The 22,473-nt window shown below is 41.3% G+C and overlaps 1 protein-coding gene across 1 annotated transcript in view; it reads right to left on the bottom strand.

Annotated features, from left to right (window-relative positions):
- The window catches only part of LOC139649487 (pleckstrin homology domain-containing family A member 5-like), a gene marked incomplete at its 3' end in the record, with an annotated part of 55,841 nt that overhangs the window by 9,635 nt on the left and 23,733 nt on the right, over positions 1–22,473 (bottom strand). The window contains exon 4 of the mRNA XM_071525902.1: positions 3,888–3,971. Coding sequence (XP_071382003.1) covers positions 3,888–3,971 — 84 coding nt within the window. The remainder of the gene's footprint in view (positions 1–3,887; positions 3,972–22,473) is intronic.

Below are 22,473 nucleotides of genomic sequence, written 5' to 3'. Positions count from 1 at the left end.
TGTTGGCATATATTTTAGTTACAACTAGATTGAGGTAGCAAAGCATTTTTTGCATAACAGGTTTGGAATTTATTAAGTTTAGGCAATGCTAAGAAAACATTTCAGCTAACAGGTATGATACTAAAAGACAGCAAACCGTGTAGTGTAGCAATATAGTAATAATAGAATGGAGCTATTCTTCTTGACAATACTTTGGTCAATGATATGGTTATCCTGATTATTCCAGTACTATAGTTTACAGAGGGCCTTGACACTAATGGAGACTGCATTGCAATTGCGTACCAAGTTAAAACAGAATAAATAAATGAACAAATTATTGTTTCATTTAACATTAGAGGTAAATGTGACAATAAACCGTGACATGGGTTTCAGGTCATATCACCCAACCCTACTGCATGCTCACAGTAGTAGCACAGCACAGGGAGAAGAGTCAAAACTCTTACCTGTGCAGCCTGTACATCCAAAAGAGAAAGAGCACAAAGAGGTGTTCACAAAGTCCTGCTTTTAGAGACAGGCTGTCAGAACAAAATTAACACTTGACTGAGTTCTGTTATCACAATGTGCTAAATGATTAGACTTTCTGACACCTCTCAGCCTGACGTGGAGTCAGTTTGTGAATTAGTTAGGTCCCTGCAGTCATAAAAGCGAGTGGGTCCAACGCTTCCTTAAAATTTGGTGTGGGCTGAAAAATCTGCAAACTGCCATTTAGAGTGAGCTGAATGGTAAGGATATGGATGTCTTGTCCAACATTTCAACTTGCATCAAGAATGAACGGCTTGAGGTTAAGCTGAGGCTAAGTGGGTTACGATCTCCCTGCAGTTAGTTGTTTTTCCTTGTCGGTTTGGTTGAGCACAATACATGGTTCAGACAATAATATGCATCTTGCAGGACTTTGGAATGCAAATGCATAACAGGACATCAGGCAAAACAGCATTCATAACACACGCAGTCTGTTGTTAGTGTGCAACGACAAAGATCATGAACAGATAGAAGTTTTTACATAAAAACAGACGCAGAGAGGAACACAAAGGCATCCATTCGCACCTAATAGAGTATTACCTGCTAAACGCTGGGTGAACCAATTTTCCACAATTCACGCTACAAATAGAGGAAAGACACATTTGTTGAGAATACAAAAAATAAGCAAATACTAGGGTTCAACCAATATAGGCTTTTAAAGGCCAATACCGATATATGGATTGAAGCTGCCAACAGCCAGTATTTTGTGCTGATATCAATATCTATAATTATATAATAAAATTATAATCATAAAACTGCATATCCATCAGAGGTTTGATGCCATTGACTAGCTGATATCTGTTTTTTAATAAAAGGCCTATATCGTCCCAATAGATCACAAACTGATATATGAGTCTAACCTAGCAAATACAATCAGAGGATAATAGGTGTTTAATATGTGCTGAAATGCAGGACTTTAACATCAAGGTAGCCCTGGTTTCTTGTGATTTTGATGTCAACTGGAAAACTACAGCCCCATCTCCATCAAGAACTGGCGAGTAAAGCCTGGCCATTATCACTGTAAGAGACCACTTACAGATGGTAATTGTCTGCTTCAAATAGACAAACCATGTCCCACATGCACATCAAATTGCAAATTACTCATCATTATCCCAATCTTTTTACAGTCTAAAGCACTGACTATCTGTCAACAATATCATCACAAACATTTTTAAAATCTGTACGCACTATATTCTGACAAGTCAGTCACAATGATTCCCTGTCAGCATGCACATGACCTTGTGGAATTAGGCACAGCTGTGAACTGAGTGGCAGAGGAATGCTGAGACTGACATTTCCCGTGGTGGGAGGAGCCAAGAGTAAAAGATGAGGTTGAGCTGTGACTTGAGCTGTGACTCACACGTCACAATAGAGTTGGAGGTGGATGTTTCCATCATTATGAGTGACAGATGTACAAGTAAAACAACCTCTTTTACACCTCATGCCCAATGTTGAACCAGATTAGGGGAAACTAATGTACAAGTAATAGCATAAATATGTCCCTCAATTGCTACACAGTGAATGTGAAAAGGCTGTTAATTAGGATACTTAAAATGCATTGTCTTGCTTTTCCTAGCATATATGTCATACAATGTACCATTTCCAGGATCAAAATTTAAGCTAGGTAGTTTTTTTTTCCTTTCTTCAAGCGCAGAGCCGATTAGGCCGTGATTTTCAGCCTGGCCTCTTTATCCAAAGGGTGGGAGGGGGCAGCTTAAATCCTTCTTTGCCTTCTTTTACTGGTCCAGGGTGAAGATTTTCCCCTTTATTACTTTTGCTCAAATACAGCCAAGTGCTGGATAAACTGCAATATCTTATTATGTAGAATGACAGTGAGTCAAAGCATTAGGTTTATCACTTCATTGTTGTTGCTTTCCCAAAGCTGACCTCTAGCGCATGTGATTCGGGTGCATTTTGCAGATTGACTTACAAGGATAAAAATACTAATTGTCAAATTAGATAATAGCTGGCACTGTCATGTTGTGCCTTACAGCATGAAAAGCAGCAGAGATGTGAGAGTAACAGTGAGGGGAGGAATGTGTCAAGGGGGTGCAGTGTGACAGTCCTGGCACAAGCTTCATCACAAGCATTTTCTGTTTATTCCATCTCAGTTGAAGAAAAGGCAACAACTAAGAATGTGCTGAAACAAACAAGCTTACCATCTCAGATCTTAGTAAGACCAGGATTTTCATTTCTAAGCCACATAATGGAAATGGCGGAAGCTTTGTTTTGGTACTTATGATGGCCGATTAAGAAATTCATAATATTCCACAAGTTATTGGATTGCGGCCATGGGCTTCCCACACGGGATGGAAATTTCATGGCTTGAAGCAGAGCATACAGTTTGCACACATTGGTAAATAAAATAATTGACACCAGTTGTGATGATATGAGTTGACTGCAAGCCAACAAGAAGGCAAATCTGTTATGACCTCTGAGGGAAGTGAGACTGAAAGTGGGGCTGATATGTGTTGTGCAAGGCGGGAGATGAGAGTTACGGCTAGTGTCCTGGTTGGGGTTGTGATGCAAACAGGTACTAGCAGGTCTGTTTATCACAGGAAAAAGTTTGGGGCATGGCAAGAAATGTGATTGGGGAGCTGTGAAGGAGGCCAGAGCTCCAGATCCTTATCAAACCCTCTTTCTTCCTTGGTGCTCTGTCACCATGCAAGCCTCTGGGAGACTACCTGTCTTTGTCCACACATCACTATGAGTGAGGTGTCAGTGGGAGTGAAGCTGGCAGTGAAGAGTGAATGGCAGGAGATCTTTCATGAGTTCGTCACATGTTTCCTGAGGTGGTGAGAAGTTGACAGATTCATAGAGTTGTTCTCCTTAAAAGTGAAAGGTTAAGATGACTGGCCTCCAATCCAGTCATGTGGGCAGACATGTGATGACTCTTGTGCTGAGAGCAGCGTAGATGATCACATGGACCTGAGATTGTAGGGGGAGTAAACAGATGTCCATGTGCTTGAGACAACTAAAAAAGACCATGAACTCTTGTCCAGGTCAAAATGAGGGACTGACTGACTGGTACAGGCAGACGATCAGCCGTTAGAACATTTAACATTGCCTTACAGTCCAATTGCACAAAAACTAGAACCACTCTAATAATGATAAATATCACCATAAGGGATATTTTACATATGCTAAGTTAGTAGTTTACTAGTAGTCTATATAAGGAATTTGTTTATGAAGATGAGGAATTGGAGGAGCACTGAACAGGAAAGGCTTTGAACCCATAGGGCAGAAGTGCAAACAGAGGGGACCATGGCTAAGACTGGTGCAGTGTTGTCTACACACTTCAATAGCATGACTGCAGTGCTCAAATAGGCTACCCAGTGGCATTCTAACAGCAAAAAGAAGAGACTTACTGTTCGTTGACGACAAAGATGCAGTTGTCTTGTGAGGGTAAGCCTGAGACAGGATGCTTGCAGGTCACCTTCCGCTCATTGTGACTGGTGAGAACAGGGAGGGAAGAGAAAAGAAGAAAAAGAGTGAGAAATCTTAAAGAACACCACAGACACTTACACCTGTCAGTAACAATAGCCCCTCCACTGATACTTGTTCTATCCCCAAAGATGGTGGATGAATAGGCTGCTTGTGACTTTAAAAACCCTGTCACTTTTTAAAAAAAACTCCAGCTGTCAGAGGTTATTCACCAGCAAAACATGGCAGTAGCTTGGAGTAAAACTTTGCATGGGTTGAGGCAGAACTGAAAACATGAACAGTGATTATAGGCAGGACAGATAAACACTATAGATGGGATTTCAGCAAGCAGTGTCAGTGGGAGAATATATCAATGAAGTGAAAAAATGTCCAACTACACACACACTGTCACTGGCACAAGCACTCATGACACACCAATATCCAGACAAACCAAAAAAAGGGAGCTAAAGCACAAAAGAACAGCAATGCTTTTGTTAACTATTTTGCTAAAGTACCAAATGAAAGGAAAGTCCATAGTGTTTCAGGCTCCAAACAAAAATAGAAACATGCTACACAAAGTAGGCACAGCAATAGACATGGAAATCATTTTTCCCTCTTAGAGCCTTTCCTTTTCACACTAATGCCCCCCATGCCTTGGCTTTTACAGCTACCTAGAACAAAGATGGATGCATAAAATAGCAACAAAGAGCAATACAGACCTGGAGTAGTGTGTGGTGGTGAACTTCAACATCATGAATCCACTATTCCAGCTTTAAACACTAGAATCCACTCTTACATTCTAAACTCCCAGCTTTATGAATACTAGGAAGCGCTAATTCTGGCCCAAATCTACAGGCTCCAGCAGCCTGTCTCGCGTCCTACACTCATCATCTAATGACAGAGATACAGAGGATGCCACCCACCCAGCCTTTGGTCCAATTACAGCCTCCTACAGTCACTTCCACCCTAATGTGATTAGAGCACCAGGACACAGACCACACAGTCTTGGGAGAGGAGGAGCACAAGGCAAGCTGGGACCTCTACAACAGTAGCAGCTTTTCCAGTAAAGCGGAGCGGAGCCTGGTCAGTGTTCTGTGTGATCTGGATGGCCTGGGGGCTGGACGGCTCAATCAATTGTCCTGGGGGGAATTACCAGCTTTGCTGCTCCTCACGTCATTAGCCTATCCTAAATCAAGTCCTTGTTTCAACAATGTTGTTTGAATAGCGAGTAGCCTGGGAGTCTGCAGAATGAGTTCAAGATCAAGAACCTGTTAAGCAGCTACCCATCTCATAATCTACAAATTAGAAAACGCAAATCCATGGTTATTTGATTACACTGTCAGTGAATTACAGCAATGGGAAGATCAGTAGCTGTATAGAGTATGCTTTCAGTGTATTTATCAAAATGGAATGGGCAGCAGAGACTAAAAAAGCCTTTCATAAACAATTTGAGTAAAGGAAAGAGCTATAGTATAAATCAAAGTCTTCAAAGTTACTATTCCCTTTACATGCTAGACAGAGTTATTCTACATTTCAACTCACTTGGCCTGTACCATAAACAGTAGAGAGCCAAGCTACAGCCCAAAAATAACACTGCTTTTAAACATGGGCTGCTCAAGTACTGAAAAGAGCAAATAGTAAGTATGAAATAGGGGGTTTAGTTTCAGTTTAGCCTGGAGAGCAGCAGTCTCCATAGCTCTGGTCTGTAATTACTGGAGGCACTGTTGGCAGCAGAGCGTTCTGTGCGGTCTTAGGGCAGACCAACGGCACCATTTGTCTTTGGTATCCCTTCACACATGCCTATACTGCTCTGCACATACTGTAGGTTGGCTTCAGTTGTAAGTGAAGAAAGATGCAAAGTCTGGATGGATGTGTGCACACAGCAGTGGGATGAAAGAGTGATGTGAATGAGCAGCTCCAGTGAGTGAGAAAAATCCATCACTTTTGTGCACTAGCTGCAGTTTTGTGGTTGGCTTAGCAGTCTTTCACAGGCCAACGAAGGTTTCCTAATGACCTGCAGGCTGCTAGGATATTCTGAGTCTAAAAATGCATGACCAGCATCGCTCCGGTGTATCCACTCTGACAGGTATATTAGCCAGTACCTTTAGTGATTGCTAATGTGTATGTAAAGCACTGACTTTCCTAACACCATCGGCCTTCCATGGCTCCACAGGATATGTAGATCAATAGGCAGACTAACTGCAGAGCTTTCAAAGCTCTTAGTTAAGACACCACCTCCATAATGAAATGTCTGCAAAGGTTCTTTGGATCTTTGGTGACATCTATAAAACCAAAAGGCCCTCCTGATGTTAAGTAAGTTTTTGCAGATGTGATGATGGACACATGTGCCAGGTCAGTGTTTTTAAGAGGGGATTGCGTGAAAGCACATCAAAGAGTTGAGTCCCCATAACTAAATGGACGGAAGCTATTTGAGAAGGTCCTAAACTTTCCCAACGTGATCCATGTGACATAGGAGGACAGTCAGTTCTTAAACCCAAGTGGAAAACATGGAGGCTGTAAAGTAACTTGAGGGCTGTGGTTTTGTGGAGGCTAGAAGAAGGATGAGTAACGGCAATAGACATTTTCCTGTTTACTAGAAGAGGCGCCCTTTGGACAACCACTCTGATGGCCATTTTGTTAACGTGTACCAACTGGACCATAGTGACAGACAGCATGCATGCCACCTCCCACAGGGGGTGGTAAGACTTAACAACACTGAATAAGGGCTGGAGGCATGACCACGTCACAGAGATGTGGATGTATTCAAAATCAATTTTATGGCCTCCACATGGTATCAGTAGCTAATGGCAAACATGACAGGAGCAAACAATTTGTGACAGAATGTGTGGGCTGGTCAGAGATTGCCTTGTCACACACCATAAGGGCCTTCTGAAGAGCAACAATAGATTAGAATGTAAGCAAAATTGATGACTACAGCCATTATAGCATGAAAATGCATCAATGCAGAACAGATGCCAGCTCAAAATTAGATATCCCCTTTGAACAGTGTTTTCAAAACTCCTCTGCCAACTAATCTTAGCCTACAACACCATTTAGAATGGTCACACAAGCACTGAAGGATGTGGTCTGTGGTCACTATAGTAGAAATTAAGTTAGTGTAAAGCCACTGAGCTGTACAGTAGGGGGAGCATCTGGTAACACTTTTGCCTTAATAGAGGGCAGAAACATTGTTGGCTCTTTCTCAAGTTTTTGCTTTTCTTCTTGTTGTTTTGTATCCCAGGGGGAGATGATGGGTTGGAGGGGGGCACCTGGAGGCTCCTAGCCCCTTGACCTCAGATGTGTAGAGGCGGGGAGGTGGGAATAGCAGTGGGAGCTGTTAGTGAGGTTGACCACCCTGCAGCAAGGAGGGTTGGACAGTCCTCTGGGGCCTGGACTGTCCTGTTCACCATTATTAGCAGTGAGCTGTAGTAATGAAGAGCTCAAGGCCTGGGGTCAACACACCGCAGGCTTGGCTTTTATTGTTGAGTGGGTCTTTGGGTCCCCCACTCCCCTTCTAAAATGTAACTCCAAACAACTGAGAGGCTCCAGTAAGGATCTTTACATTAGCAAGAGGGAAAAAGGGTTATTTGACTTCCGAGGACATATCCTTGGATTTGAAAACCAGAGTGTAGGGGTCGCTACGGGAGGCTTCTTTGTGTAATTATTTTACTTGGAAAGCAAAGCAAAGCCTGGAATCTGGGTTTCATTTGATATGGTTTTAAAGGGTGGGGTGGTGGCAAACATTTTGGTTAGCATTCCACCTTATTGATTTCATCTGTGAAGCTAAAATAGGTCTCTTTATTTTTAGTCATTCTCCCAGAATTATCCAAAGGACTAGTCTGAATGATTACTTCAAATACACCATGAATGTCCACAACACCACAATATTTTTTTTATCATAACAGGTTTCTAATTGCACCTCAACTATGATTAGTCTATGGTTGGATGACTGCAGTTGATTAAAAACAAAAACAAGGTTGTGAACTTAACTGGGGTTCTGAAATCATTGTCAAAAAATTCAGAATTCAAAACCAGCACTCCTTCAAACCATCTATAAGTTTTAAAGTACAGTAGAAATTCTCAGTACAAATGGATAAGAAAGACAACAGAAACATACAACATGGGACATGGACACGCTATTTGTCAACTTATGTAAAATCACCTTACCATACAACCAACATTTTTACCATCCTTACTTTTTACTCTACGTCATGGGAGCAAGGAAAAAATAAACACACCATTTGGTAGACTACTCATACTTTTTGGCAAATGTGATGTGGAGTAACTGTGAAAATGGAAGGGGATTTCCCAAATCCCCTTCCAAACTGGAACCTAATTTCTCTAATATTTCCATTTGAAGGATATGAACTGCTGTAGCTAATTTGGCTATGGGGGGGCCTAATTGAGCAATGTTGACACTATTTGATACTAACCTTTATTTAACCAGGCAAGCCATATCCATCAATAACTGTATAAGCACAGTGTCTGAAAGAAGTCTGAAATGCTTAGCCAAAACTGCAATAAATGAAAAATATGGGGAATTTGTTGGGTTTTTTTGTTTTTAAGTCTAGTTTGTATTTAAAATGTTTTTCGTACATATTATACAAAAGGCCCAATCCAACCCTGCTTTCACCCCATTAGTGGGTTTGCTTTTATATTCAGCTGAAGACATTTTCTTTCTCTAGCAACATTGAGTATCATCTAAATATAAGTTTTAAATGTATTTTAAAGCTTGAAATGGTTTGTTTATGTTTGTATTGCATGTAAGCATTTAGTGCAAAATGGATTTGTATTTTCAGTTTTAGTGAAATGAAAGGGTTACAAAAGCAAATGTTATTAAAGGGGAATGCCGCCCATTTTCAGTAGTAAAATATGACTCTCTATCCTTAGGGGAGTATTGTGATCAAAAAGTCTGAATCCGTTCCAGAGCCAGAATTCCCAGGCCCAGCTGGGACAGGTCGCATGAACATCTTACGTATCTTGGATGCCAATTTGTCACACCCCCTTTTCCGTACAATGCAATGTAAATGGAAGTTGAGATCTAAGATGTGAACCTGGCGATTTGATAGCAAACTGAGAGCTTGTAGCCTAGTTTACTGCAATTTTTTTTTTTTTTTTTTAGATTTCTTCACAGCTTTGACCCCTCACCATTGTCTTCATTCTGAAGGTCAACTGAATATACATTTGTTTCGCAAATCCTTTTCTCTTGTCATATCACATGAAGAAGAAAATCTGCACTAGATCATGTGTAGAGCTGCTGTCAAGATACATCATGGACAAAATTTCTATTAATTTACATAGGCTACCAAGCCAGTGCAAGGGCTACATTGCACTGCAGAGGTGAGACATCAAAGTCCTTTCAAAGGAAAATATTGCAATTTGCATCATTCCAGATGCAGCGGCAGGTCACATCTGTTTGCCCCAGACCAGTCATGCTACCGTAGGGTTCATGCTCCATGCTTTTCACCACTGCTATTCACTTTGGAACAGCTCAGGCATGGAAAACCAGGTCTCTCTCTGCCTCTGCCCTCACAACTTCTATAAATACATACCGCTTCACCACAGCAGAGTGATATTTATTATTTTTAATTGAATGCCTTTCAAACTGCTTCAAGGCCTCTAATGACTACCGTCCTGCTATGCAGGACTGAACTGTGCAGCAAGTCAGAGTGATCCAAAATTACTAGGACCCAATTTCCCAAGGATATGATCTGATGACATACAGTATAATCCATAGTGGATGCCTTTATCAGTGCACCTTACAGTACCATCAGTGTGTATATTTTTAGCATAGGTTGCCCCAGTAGGACCGTACCCCTACCCTGGCAGTGTTAGTGCCATCATGCTCTCCCATTTATACCAGGATTGCATGGTACCAAACTCCAGCTCTAGCTCCCTAGGCCCACATCTAAGTTGTGATGTGTTTTTATGGTGACATTTAATTTAACTTATGAGACTACTGGTATACCAGAATTATAGAAAATGAAGTTGTACATAAATGTCTATGCTCTAGATCATAATATAGTTCCCTAGACCCCTAAACTTTTCTTAGATAGGCTAATTTCTAAATACCACCACATCACAAGGAAACCTATGGGCAAGTCAACAGGAGTTCAGCTGGAAAACTCCCTTTCCCCCCTCAAAAAAATCCAATTGCAAACAGCCTTTCACTGGGAATTAATTCTCTTGTTATGCCCATGAATCTAATCCTATTACACAGGAGGAAACTTGGACACAACATTAGCCAAGACCAGTGAGTACTGGGTAACGCTTGCATATTATCAGGTGTAGTACTCTAGCTGGCACAAAAAAACAGAATGGGTCTGCAGTAGAACTCCTCAGTACTACATGGATATTGACTGGGGGTTTGAATAGCCCTCCTCACAAAAACGGAGCTGAATAGGCAGAATGCAGTGTGTAAGGGGGCATGTGGGGGCCAGCAAGAGAAAAGACAAAAAAAAGACACAATAGGGGGTTTGCAATGCCTGAGAGGCCACAGAAAATGCTGTGCAGCACGATGAAGTAATGTGGTGTCACAAAATGGCATTAACTGGACTACAGTAATAACCTGGACTAATTTGGGAATGTGTCATGAAGGAAATGAGATGACAAACCTGTAGCACACCACAAACAATCATGGCATAGAATACGTCGAGTAAGTTGCAGGTCTGTTAAGCTTTGACTTTCACCTTAGACCTTTTTACTTAACCCTTGAAAACAGCTACCCATTCATGCTACACAACAGATTTTTCACAAACAATTCAATTAGCAGCCATCTTGATGCAGCTGTGACTGTCTGCAAAGGGTGTGAAGGTCACACAGCTGAACAAGCAATTCAGGAAGATTTCAAAGCCATGGAAACAACCTGCCCTCTCAAGGAAAAATAAAACACTGTTTCAAAGGAATGTCACTTAGCATTGATGGAGAGGATGGAGTAAGCAACTGGGAGAAAACTGTGGTGTATTGGTAAGCCTGTACCACCCAGCTTCATACTGACCTTTGCCACAGTGACAAGAGGCAACCATCTTAAAATAGTTCCTCATCAAAACCTAGGGAATGGTTCCTTAAAGGGCTATTTATGTCACAGAACTAAACCTCCCAACATTATATTAGCCACACATCTCAAATTTCCATCTCCAGTTTCATTCTCTGTAAAAATCTCCCCTAGTTAACCATTCACTGTTCAATTTCAGGCTTCATTAAAGACAACAGCAGGCTTGCATTCAATATGGCTTTCATGGCAAGATACATGGTAGAAGCCCAAGGGCAGTCTGTTGAGAGTGCTGACTCCAAAAACAGCATTATCTAATGGTCTTTGTGTATGAATTTCCTAAAAGTGAAATAGGAATCATAAAAAACGGTATACTGTAGCGATGGAGGCAGGACAAAGAGCAGAACTGTAGTCACTAAAGAAAGTGTCATTCAAAACCTTCTAATCAAGGCCTACACTGTTAAGGAAAGTACATATGTATTCACCTGCATGCATTTAGATAGATGTGAGGCTGGGAAGGCGCAGGCAATGGAAGAATAGAAGCAAGATAGCACATACAGTGGCAGTATTGGCTGGGATTTTTTTATGATGTATGAAAAAAGGTCTAAAACATTAGCTTTGGCTTTGTTGCGCTCATATCATTAAAGATTATCTGAATGGGTAAAGACATTATGATGGTTTCATGTGTGTAGGGGGAGGACATTACATTTTACACCAGAAACCGGGAGGAAAAAGGCAAATGAACTAATAAGCATTTTGACTCTGGCCAAAATGAAATATTTTCTTTGGTGCGAATTTTCAGGTAGTGCCAAGTGCTTCCCTCCACATTGATCACAGAAATTCGATCTACACAAACACCTGCCACCACGTAAAATGAATGTGTCTCCAGTGATCAATTATAGAAAACTACTAAGTTAAGAAAGTGAGGAGCTGGGAACCACTCGAGCTGATATTAAAACTTTCAATCAAAGCTGTTGTGGAAAGCAGCTACTGGGAGGCTACATCTCACACTTTTCTCAGTATCTCAGCACCTCAGTAAAACTGAATATATCACAAGGATAGGAGGTCTGAATATCTGACAAGGAATGGATAGGCTGAATATGGGGGTGGACACCTCTCTGCACTTTTTGCCGTTCTGCTGGTTGATCTTTTATGACTCTGCTGTCTGAAATGAAATCTGGCCCCCACGCCTCCTCTTTCCTTAGTTTCTGCTCAGTGAGAGCTGGGCCTTCCAGCAGCCAATCCAGAGTGAGCAACTATATTACTGCTGACATCTTCTCCAAATGGTACCAAACTCCAGAAGTTACACAGGTTAAAAGTTGTGAATGGGAAGAGGTCAATTTCACTGCCTGATTAGGCACAATGGTCACTGAATGACCTCACAAGGAAAGTGGAAGAGTACTGAGGAGAGCGTAGTTCATACTCTCCTCATGGGTTTGATGTGGGTCTATTTAATCTTTAAACTTTGTATAGCGTTGCTACCGAGACAGTCTATGACATAGTATAATAAATATGAGGAGTTACAGCAAGGACTTAACCACAAGCCCCATAGAGACACTTGAAACTAAAATTAAGGATCAAAACAGTCTTCCAATTTTTGTACCCATTGTTTACAAACAGGCACAACAAATGGTCATTTTCGGCTGTGTGAATTATGTTAAATTGTGGTCTAAGGCTTACACCCTTGTAACATGAAAACTAATGAAATAGGGTACATCACACATAGATCCTACATGACCATGAGGGACTGGTTCTCCCACTGCTTCATGACCACAGCCATGTGTTTTCCAGAATTCTGTGAGAAAGGGCCAGATTAAGAAAGCTAAGACAGTAAAAGCACATGTTGCTTAGCAGACATAAGTGAGTGTGAGATAGGCAAGGCAGGCTATTAGAGAGAGGACCTTGTCTGGGTCACTGCTCTGATGAATGCAGTGGGTGGGCAATGCTGCAAATTACGGCTTAATTGACTGTGATTAACAGACAAAACCTTTTACAGATCATCTTCAATCATCCTGCAATTCAGTGGCTCTTGACAAAGGTTGACAGTTTGAATTCTTTCAAAACAAACATTCAAGTGATACACAATACTTCAAGAAAATATATTTGTAAATGTTGTTGTGATGCCTACAAACAGTGTATTAAAACTGCCATGACATACCACTCCCCCTTCTGAGCAAGAATGTGTTTTGCATCAAACCCAAACTGGGTTAAAATTCGAAATATTAACCAGACAGAACAAACTGAGTGAGAAAGGCAAACATATTTCCCCTGGAGGGGTTTACTTTACACTGTTGTGTAGAGTCACTCGAAACTCCTGGGGCTCAGGAGTTTCAGTAGCTTTATTGACCAAAGGGAAGATGAGTTCATAAAACTCAAGATTCAAACTGCAACACATTCCTGTATTGCATACAAATTTACAATAAGAGAAAGATGCTTATACCAAACATACAGCAGATTTCATTTTTGTCATTGAGGATAGAAAAATAACTTAAACCCAAACTAATTAGACAAGAGAAAACATCAAAAACTAAGGAATGGTTTGCATAGAGCTGCAGAAATGTAAGTAATTCCCCTTTATTGTGATTTGTGAACTGACTATGTCAACTCAAACTACGTTCAAGTAACGTTACAACTACCTTACAACCTGCCACGAGATGTCTCGACAAAATCCAACCGGGAAAACCGCCAAGAATTTGCCTAATGCGATAAATGAAAACAACACAACATTGCCAACATTCGGTAATGTCCAGTGCACAAACGATGTGGTTTGAACGTATAAAGCTCTGCTCTGACTGGGTATGGAAAATGAAAGACTGGAATGAGATGTTAAAATTGCAATCAAATCATTAGGACTGAATAGCCTTTTACTAGAATCAGTCATCACCCGCAACGTGATTAAACATCACACAAATACCGCAATTATCATAGTGCGAAGTGAAGAGCAAACCGTCGCAAACATCCACAGCATTGCGTAGGGCTTTTAACGGTACTTACAATGAAAAGCTTCTTCCACAAATATCCAGGCAATAAAACTACTGCAGCGAAGTCAGATGGCGAGATTAAAAAAAATGTAACCCGTTATCCAGATGTGAACGTTGATGCAAGTTAACGATGAAAGCGACTCACGCGAATGAGAGCTTGCTTGCTACTTTGAAGCGTGTGTCTTCTTGAAGTGCGATTTGTTCACCGAGCTCGCGGGGCAGAAGCGTCCCAGCTGACTGCCGCGCCGTGTGCGTGCGCCCGTATAGTAGGGACGCTGAAACCCGAGAGGCAGTGATGTCACGGTCCGGATGTAAAGCAAAGTGGCCAGTGGTGCGCTATTCTCTCTCAACACAATTACAAAGCAGGCAAGCAGACAGGCGACACACAGGGAAACTGGGAGACGGAGCATCTGCGGTAGACTGGTTGAACTATGGTGCGCTGGTGGCACTAAATGAGAGATAAATGACCTTCTTTGAAACTATCTATACCGGGTTTTCGTATTCACTTCATGTTTATACGACTGTCGTTTAACATTGAGTCATTGCACCTCCTCCACGCGTGGCTAAATTTACGGTCAGCATGACAAAACTTTGCAAAAATAGCAGCTGACAGACACACAACCACGCATAGGGAAGTGAACCCATGTCCCAAACTTGAAGCTTCTAGTTAGGGCACTCGGAGAGCGCAGACCTCCGCCAAGGTTATTATTGCTTGTTCGTGAGTCGGATCCGGATCCGCTCCGAAATTTAATGGGTTCTTCCTTGGCCCATGCTACACCCTTCCACGAAGTTTCATGAAAATCGGCCGAGTAGTTTTTCCGTAATCCTGCTAACAGACAAACAAACAAACAAACAAAGCACCGAAAACATAACCTCCTTGGCGGAGGTAATAATAAACGTGTTCCGTTCTTCCATTGTTTATTTAGCATGCAACCGGGCTGGACCATAATACGGCACCTACATGTGGAGCTTTATTTCCTGTGAGCTGTTATTCCTGGCATGTGCTGTCTGAACTATGAATGTGAGTGGCCGCACCTCCCTAACCTCATTCCTCAGCATGCCCCGACAAAGTGGCATGTTGAAATAACTTATAGCTACACTGGGCCTTTAAAAGCTTGTCGTGAAAGTATTCTGGGGCATCCTGGTGAAGTTGTGGTAAACTTTCAGAACATATGAGGCCACTGTTCAAGGAATTGTAATATGTCGGGTATTTCCATTCATGTCAATCTCAGCTATCAGTGCGATCCTTTTGTGTTTGAGGCTTGTTTGCTTCAATGGGGTGTAGTCAGGGGAAAGAACTGAATATCAAGTAGGTTCAGCAGGGGGCCTGTGGCTATTGAAGACATGAAAGCCTGGACAATGACCTCGGCCCCAATCTAGAAGCCAAACAGCTCCTCCACTCCTCAGCCTGCTGGGTGTAGTCAATGGCACAGGAAGACAGTCAATAGACTCTCACTGGCTGCTTTTCTCTGCTCATTCCATATGGGCAGTGGTGATGAAGCCCCCTCTTTTATGATACTTGAGCGTTTCTAAAGTTCGGAGCTCTCCTCATAGTCTAGAAGTGGAAACTGGCAATGCTGAATGCATTTTCTATGGGCTGAATGCATTTTCTATGGGTTGAAAACAAAGCAAACAAGCAGCACAGACATTAACACCATCAGTAACATGTGAACTACCTTGACCAGCTGTACTACACACTTCTAAATAATGCATCGTGAATCCATTATAGAGTGGGGGGGCGTGTACTAACACATGCAGCCCCTCAGCTATCCATGGTCCTCCAGGGAGGGCCTCCCATGCTGGAGCTAAGAGCCAGGAGATATAGCCACCACCTGGGGCGCAGAATGGACACCACGCCCCAGGAGAAGGCAGAGGGAGGAATAACAAGGAGCCAGAGGATATGTGATATGATATTTAGTGACCCAATCCATGAAAAATTAATCCATGGTGAATAAAGAGCTTGTGTTCCTCCAACGCCCACAAAAAAGGTGTCAGAGGGGAAAGTCAAAGCAAGCTGTCCAGCCATCTGCACATGCTGTGTGTTTGCACTCAGTGTCCAAATCAGACAAAAGCCTATTGCTCTAAAGAAAATTCCTTCCACAGTCAAGCCCTTCACATAATTCTATTGTGATATATAAAACGGAGAGAGGTTGCTTTGGTAACAGGTGGTTAGAGACACCATCCCACATGAAAGGTCACAGGTCTGATCCTCGCAACAGCCTATTGTGTTCATCAACATCCATGTGAAAGATGTGTACTCCTACCTGCTCACTCATTGTTATTCATTTCACTCTAATTGCCAGCATCACCTAGATGCTTAAAATGTAAATGTAAATCTCACCATCAGAGCCACCGTGTCTCCTTGACTTGCCCCTATCATTCAGTCGTCAGGCTGGATTTAAGACCACACACCAGATGCAATCATTTAAACGGCTCAAGGCATTTTATATTTTGCTGCTTTGTGCCTCAACATGTCTGATGGGAGAACCATCCAAAAATCTGACCTGAAATCTGCTGATCTGTGCCATGATCTACACTGCGGCATTGTGCATTTGTTTTGATTGCAAGTGTATTTGTTGTAATAGTATGAATTAGGACATATGCCAGGCTCATACTTTTTTCAAAAACCAAGACTAAATAGAGATAAACTATTTTTGGACTGTGCATCTCATGCTAAGTAATCAGTTATTTATGAGATACAAACAGAAAACAGACAATCTCAGCTGTCATTCATACATTAAGTTTAAAAATGAGTCATGCATCGTCTCATGCATCATGCATAGCCTACATTTTCTCCCTCATTTTTTTTTCTTTCTCATCCATTGGTATATTAACAATATCTGATATAGACTTTGTCCATCTTTATAAGTTAGATGGATAAAATATGACTCTACTTATGTGGCTTGTTTATAGGGAAGGGAGGAAGAATAAGGGAAGGGAGGGGTCAGATATGTAAATTAACAACAGGCTTATGAAGGGGATTTTATAGTTAGGTTAACATTAAATTTACCTATAGATTGTTAGAGAAGATGAGTGGGAGGGTTAGCTTCAGTCTCACAGAGGCAAGTGAGACAAGCTAGGAGGGACATGGGAGGGAGGGTGGAGGGGCAGAGTAAGCGGCTTACTACTCTGGGATTATGGATGTGGGTGGTTTTTTGGTTTGTTTTTTTGGTTTGTTCTTTTTTGTATCTATTGTTATGGTTTGTGTCTTCTGTGAAAAATGTTAGAAAAAGTATTATAACTACCAGGTTTATTTACCTAATTTGATGATTCAGAACAGTGTGGGAGGCATCTAAAACCTTTGGGTTTTAGGGGTAGGATGTTCAGTTATTCTGTCTAAAAAATATACATACTGTATACGTACTGTATATATATATATATATATATATATATATGAAGAATGCACACCCGACAAGGTGTACTGTATATACAGTATATATATACCATACATATGAAGAATGCACACAAGAATGCACACCCGACAAGGTGTAAACATGAGGCTTTTGTAAAAACTCCACTATGAAGAAAAATCAAGTCACACACTCTTCTCTTTTCATGAGAAAAATATGTGAATTAGAATTTCAGGTACATGAATATTATAATTCCAGGATAGAATATACATTATTTAGAATGAGGCATGATTTTTATGGAGGGAGTGATAAGGCTATAAATAATGCTATTAGCAAGACAACTTAAAAAGCAGGTTTTATACTAGCTATTAGGAATAAGGTATAAATCAGTGTTTTTTTTTAAATTTATATACAAAATTATCAATCAGAGTATGGTCTGGAAATGCCTAGCATTACTAAGGAGCGAGCTACAGCTCTGGATGCTTCAATCTCAGAGGAGGAAGTTAAGAAGGCGATCTCCCAGCTTAGTGATGGCAAGTCACCAGGAATGGATGGTTTGCCAGTAGAGTATTATAAAACATTATAAGATATCCTGGCACCAATTCTGGCCAAGGTTTATTCGGAAGCAATAACATTAAAGAAGCTTCCAGAATCTTTTAAGGAAGCCTTGACATCGAAAAAGGATAAAGATCTGTTAGATCCTGAGAGCTATAGATCTGTGAGCTTGAGTAATGTAAATGAAAAACTGATATGTGAGATTTTTGTTACAAGACTAGAGAGAGTATTAGATATTGTTAATAATGATCAAGCTGGGCTCATAAAAGGGAGGGCTCAACCAATAGTATCAGGTGCTTGCTACATCTGACATGGATGAATAGACAGCCATCCTGCAATGCCACTGCACTTTCTCTTGATGCAGAGAAAGCCTTTGATAGGGTAGAATGGGGATATCATAAATATGTACATGGCTTTGGAGTGGTTTTTATGAATTGGATTGATGTATTATAATGGTCCAAAGGCAGGTGTCCAAACTAATGGAATGATATCTCCTTTCTTTCATCTTTCCAGGTCAACTAAACAAGGAAACCCTTTGTCCCCTTTATTGATCTTGATTGCTCTAGAGCCTTTGGCAATATAGCTGTAAGCACAAATCCAGAAATGGATGGAGTGGTGGAGGGTCAGGAAGAATACAAACTAGCATATAAAGTAAATTGGAACAGTCTGAGGCTATGCCAGTCTCACTTTGTGTTCATCTTTTATGATTACTCCTTTCAATATTAAATGGGTTCATTCTGCAATGAAATATTTGGGGATATTGAACATCACAGTTGGATGGGATAGTCCATATTTATATCCACCAGTCCTGCAAAGAATTCAACAAAACTTAGATAAATGGACGCTTGAAGTAAATTTTATAGGGGAAAAATAATGCCATAAAGATATCAATTATATATAAATTCAATTATGTCTATATGATACTAACAATCTATATCCCAGGTATATTTAAAATAATTTGACAATCAAAGAATTCATTTAGGAAGGGGAAAAAACACACAAATTAGTACACAAAAGATTCATACATCTAAGGAAAATTGAGGACTGGCTGTCCCAAATGTGGAGCTATATAATTTGGCCTTAGAGTTGTCAAAATTAGTGAAACATTGGAAGTCAAATTATAAGGAGATGGGAAAAATGACAGCTCCTTTGAACCATTACATGCTTTATCACAAAAGAGGTTTGAAAATGTGCATACACAAGACATCAATATGTGCATTTGAGAATGTGCGTGGGTATTATGTATTACGTTTACGCATTATATGTAACACTGGAAAATAAATTAAAACAAATATTAGCAAAACATGGGGAACAAATTCAAATAAAATGAAAGTATGGATTGTGGAGTTGGTCAGAAAGGAGGGGAGTGGAAAAATCCAAAGTAGACCATACACCAGGTCATCAGATAGTCTCTGGGAGTGGGAGGCCTAAATGCTGTTCCAAGAATGTTTTTAATGGGAGGGGAGTTCAGTGTAGCTTTACCACACCAAGGTCACACAAACTCTGTGTCATCTTACCCCCAGAGCATAACTCTAGTCCATTTTATGGCTACAATGACAGAGGAAGGATAACAGGGTGGGTTAGCCAAGATCTGTTTACATTATCACAGCAGAGTGGCGAGGCTCCACACCTCCTGGCAGGTTGTTCAAGCCAAAGCCCTTGTGATGAAATGAAGCACAGTAAGTATAGGAAGGTAGGTAGGAAGGTAGGTGAGTGGGAGGACAGGCCCACAGTGTAGGAGAATACTACCTAATCTAGAAAAACACAATTGTGGAAATGCCTTGGTGCCGCCTTCTGACAGAGGTTTGCTGTTAAGCATGTTAAATTTTTAATGCAATACAAATTGCCCAAATGGCCCAAATTGAAGCAGCAATTTGTAGAATATCAAAACCACCTTTTTCTGTACAGAGAAGATGTAAATTCAGTATTTCATGCATCTTGGCAATGAAGCTTTTTGGATCCAAAACTGGAATAGCTGAAGTGTGTCCAACATGCTGTGCTAATGGATTTTCATGGTATTGTTTCCAATTGGGAGTCCTTTAGATTCTTAGAGAGAAGATGGGCAAAGTCATTCCATCAAATAGTTGTCCTAGATTATATATTACATTCTAAAAGCATTCCTTCATGAAAAACAAACTACCTGATACTTTGAAATAGACAATTAACATGTGTGTCTAACTACAAATTACCATGAGCAGTACCGTCAACAGCAAAAAAGACATTTTTTAAATAACGGCTATTCCCAGTGTTCCGAAGCAAAAAGAAAAAAACTACTCCCATACATAAAACCAATTATTAATGAGCAACACAGTGTTGCTTTTCAGCTGCTGCTTGCATTAGAGGCTTCATCCGGTTCTCAGCTGACAGATGCAGAGGAGAAGCCATCAGACTCATTAACTGCCCACACACAGTTGGAGAGACATGGGAAGGGAGAGGGAATCTCTAAGTGTTCACATGTTTATCCACTCTCAGAGGATCCTCTTCTGTCTGCCCACTCACTGTCCCCTCTGGCCCTTTCTTCTTCCACCTACCCTCCCCCGCTCGCTCCGCTGTGTCAATGAGCCGCCGGTTATTACCTGCTGGTGTGCTTAACAGTTGCAGGTGCAGTGGCAACAAGCAGCCCAGTAGCAGCAGTGGAGTAGCCTGAGGTGGATCATGAAGACAGCCCTAATCAGAGTGTTTGTCAGTGCTCTGCAGGGTCCCCTGTTCCAACTGAGTGATCGTGAAAAAATACTGCAGGCATAAAGAGTCCCATTATCAGCCTGTCTTCAGGGAGCCAGTGAGAGGATGGGCTGAGATACCAGCCACCTTCTTGGGGAGGGAAGAAGAAAAAAATCTCCTGCTCCAACAGTCAAAAGTGTGTGTCAAATGGAGCTGAAAAGGGGCAACGGGTTCCTGGGCTGCCTGAGAAGTCATATCCAGAGACACCAGATCAGGAATTATGTGACCCAGCCCAGGCCATTCCAGTGACATCAGTGAATTTAGAATCACGTTCTGATGGAGAGCATTGTGGAGGTTATGTATGACCCATCTATGTGTATCATGTACGGAAACTGCCACAAATGAATATGAAATGATGCTGATTAAGCCAAGGGAATCACATGCATGCAAATTACGCTTTGCGTTTGCTTGGAATGTGGAGGATGGAATGACATTTCAGACAACATGCAATATATGCAAAAGGTTTCTACAGCAAATGTGTGTCAGACATGGAACCCTCTGGGGAGGATACAAGCCGTGGTTGATGCTATCCAACAGGATTCCTGGAGAACAGAGGAGCAGAGAGAAGCCTCTTGAGCTATTCAGGGTTGACGGGAATCGAGTTATCTCAGCGCAGAAAGGTTTTATCTGCCTGTCTTGACTAGCAAGATTAAAGCATCTTCAGATGAAGGGTAAACAGAGGCAGCAAACCCACCAGCTACCCATTCTCTGCTTTACCTCTGATATGGAACCAAAAGCAGTTCTCTCAAAACAACTAAAATGATTGTGACCATGATGCATTGAAGAAATAGGCCAGTTCACTGTTGCTTGCTAGTCAAGTCTTTTGTTGTTATGTCACTGTCAAAAATAGTGTGCACAAAGTAAAGAGATTCCATACACAGATCGAGCTAGGCTTACAGCTCTGCCCATGACTCTTTCCATCGCCTTTTTGGGAGGATATAATGAAAGACAAACAGGTGTTTACAGTAGCACATTAAAGAAAAGACTAATTAGAAAAACATCAAAGGAAACAGGGCTAATTTTGCAGAGGCTTGCAAAATGGGCCAATCAATGAGGAAGTCAAACTCACACTCCCTCAGGCAGCGAGGAAGTTGAAGTCTGCTGAACCCTCTCATGAATCCCAACGCCTCACTGATCATAATTACAAGCTCTGGCCAAAAATGACTCACTGTACTAATGAGACATTGAAAATCGATAGGCTGTATCGAGGATTTGTTTAATGCAAGAGCAGACATGCTAATTGGAGGCACAGACCTCCATTGCGCAGTCCCAGAATTGAACCAAACCTACTTCAGGACGAAACTATGAGTGTAGCAAGTGGGGGAGATGTTCATGTCACAACAGTGATGATGCAAAGAATGTGGGGAAAAAGGGGGATTGCAGATGAGTGAACCCAGAGGGTTTTTTTTCAAGCACAATGGCTGTGCTGGTGAGTGACATCACAGAAGGTCAGCATGAGAACAGAGGGGTCGGACAGACTCGCTCCACTGCTCAAGCTGCTTTGTGAGCCTTGGCAGCATTGACAGCCACAAATTCCAATGTTTGCAAGTCAAAACACCAATAGTGATGTGCTCTAGCATGAGCCCTCACCCAGCTCCCTCCAGCACATCTGATCCAACCCCTGACTGCTTGCTGACAAGGCTTAGCCTAACTTGCATCTGGCTCTGTTAAATTCAGTATATCAGCAAAGAGTAGAGGCTTCCAATTCCAGCTATGCAAGAAATTTCCAATTTAACATCTCTGATCATATGACAGCATCAGCCTGTCAGCTTTCTGTTTACAGTATTAAGGCAACCAAACAATGAGATAATGATTACTTGCCAATTAATAATTTATAGTTTAACTATTGAAGGTAAAAATAAAAACCCTTAGGTAAGCACATCCTTCTAATGGGCTTGGATTTACCAGCATGATAAGACAAACTTATTATGTT

Source organism: Centroberyx affinis, unplaced genomic scaffold, assembly GCF_046629955.1.
Source record: "Centroberyx affinis isolate AG114_WGS23_722 - 3 ecotype Tasmania unplaced genomic scaffold, CSIRO-AGI_Caff_v1 ptg001355l_1, whole genome shotgun sequence".
In the NCBI taxonomy this organism is placed as follows: Eukaryota; Metazoa; Chordata; class Actinopteri; order Beryciformes; family Berycidae; genus Centroberyx; species Centroberyx affinis.
Note: the sequence above shows the minus strand (reverse complement) of the source record. Positions and strands in the feature narration are given on the sequence as shown.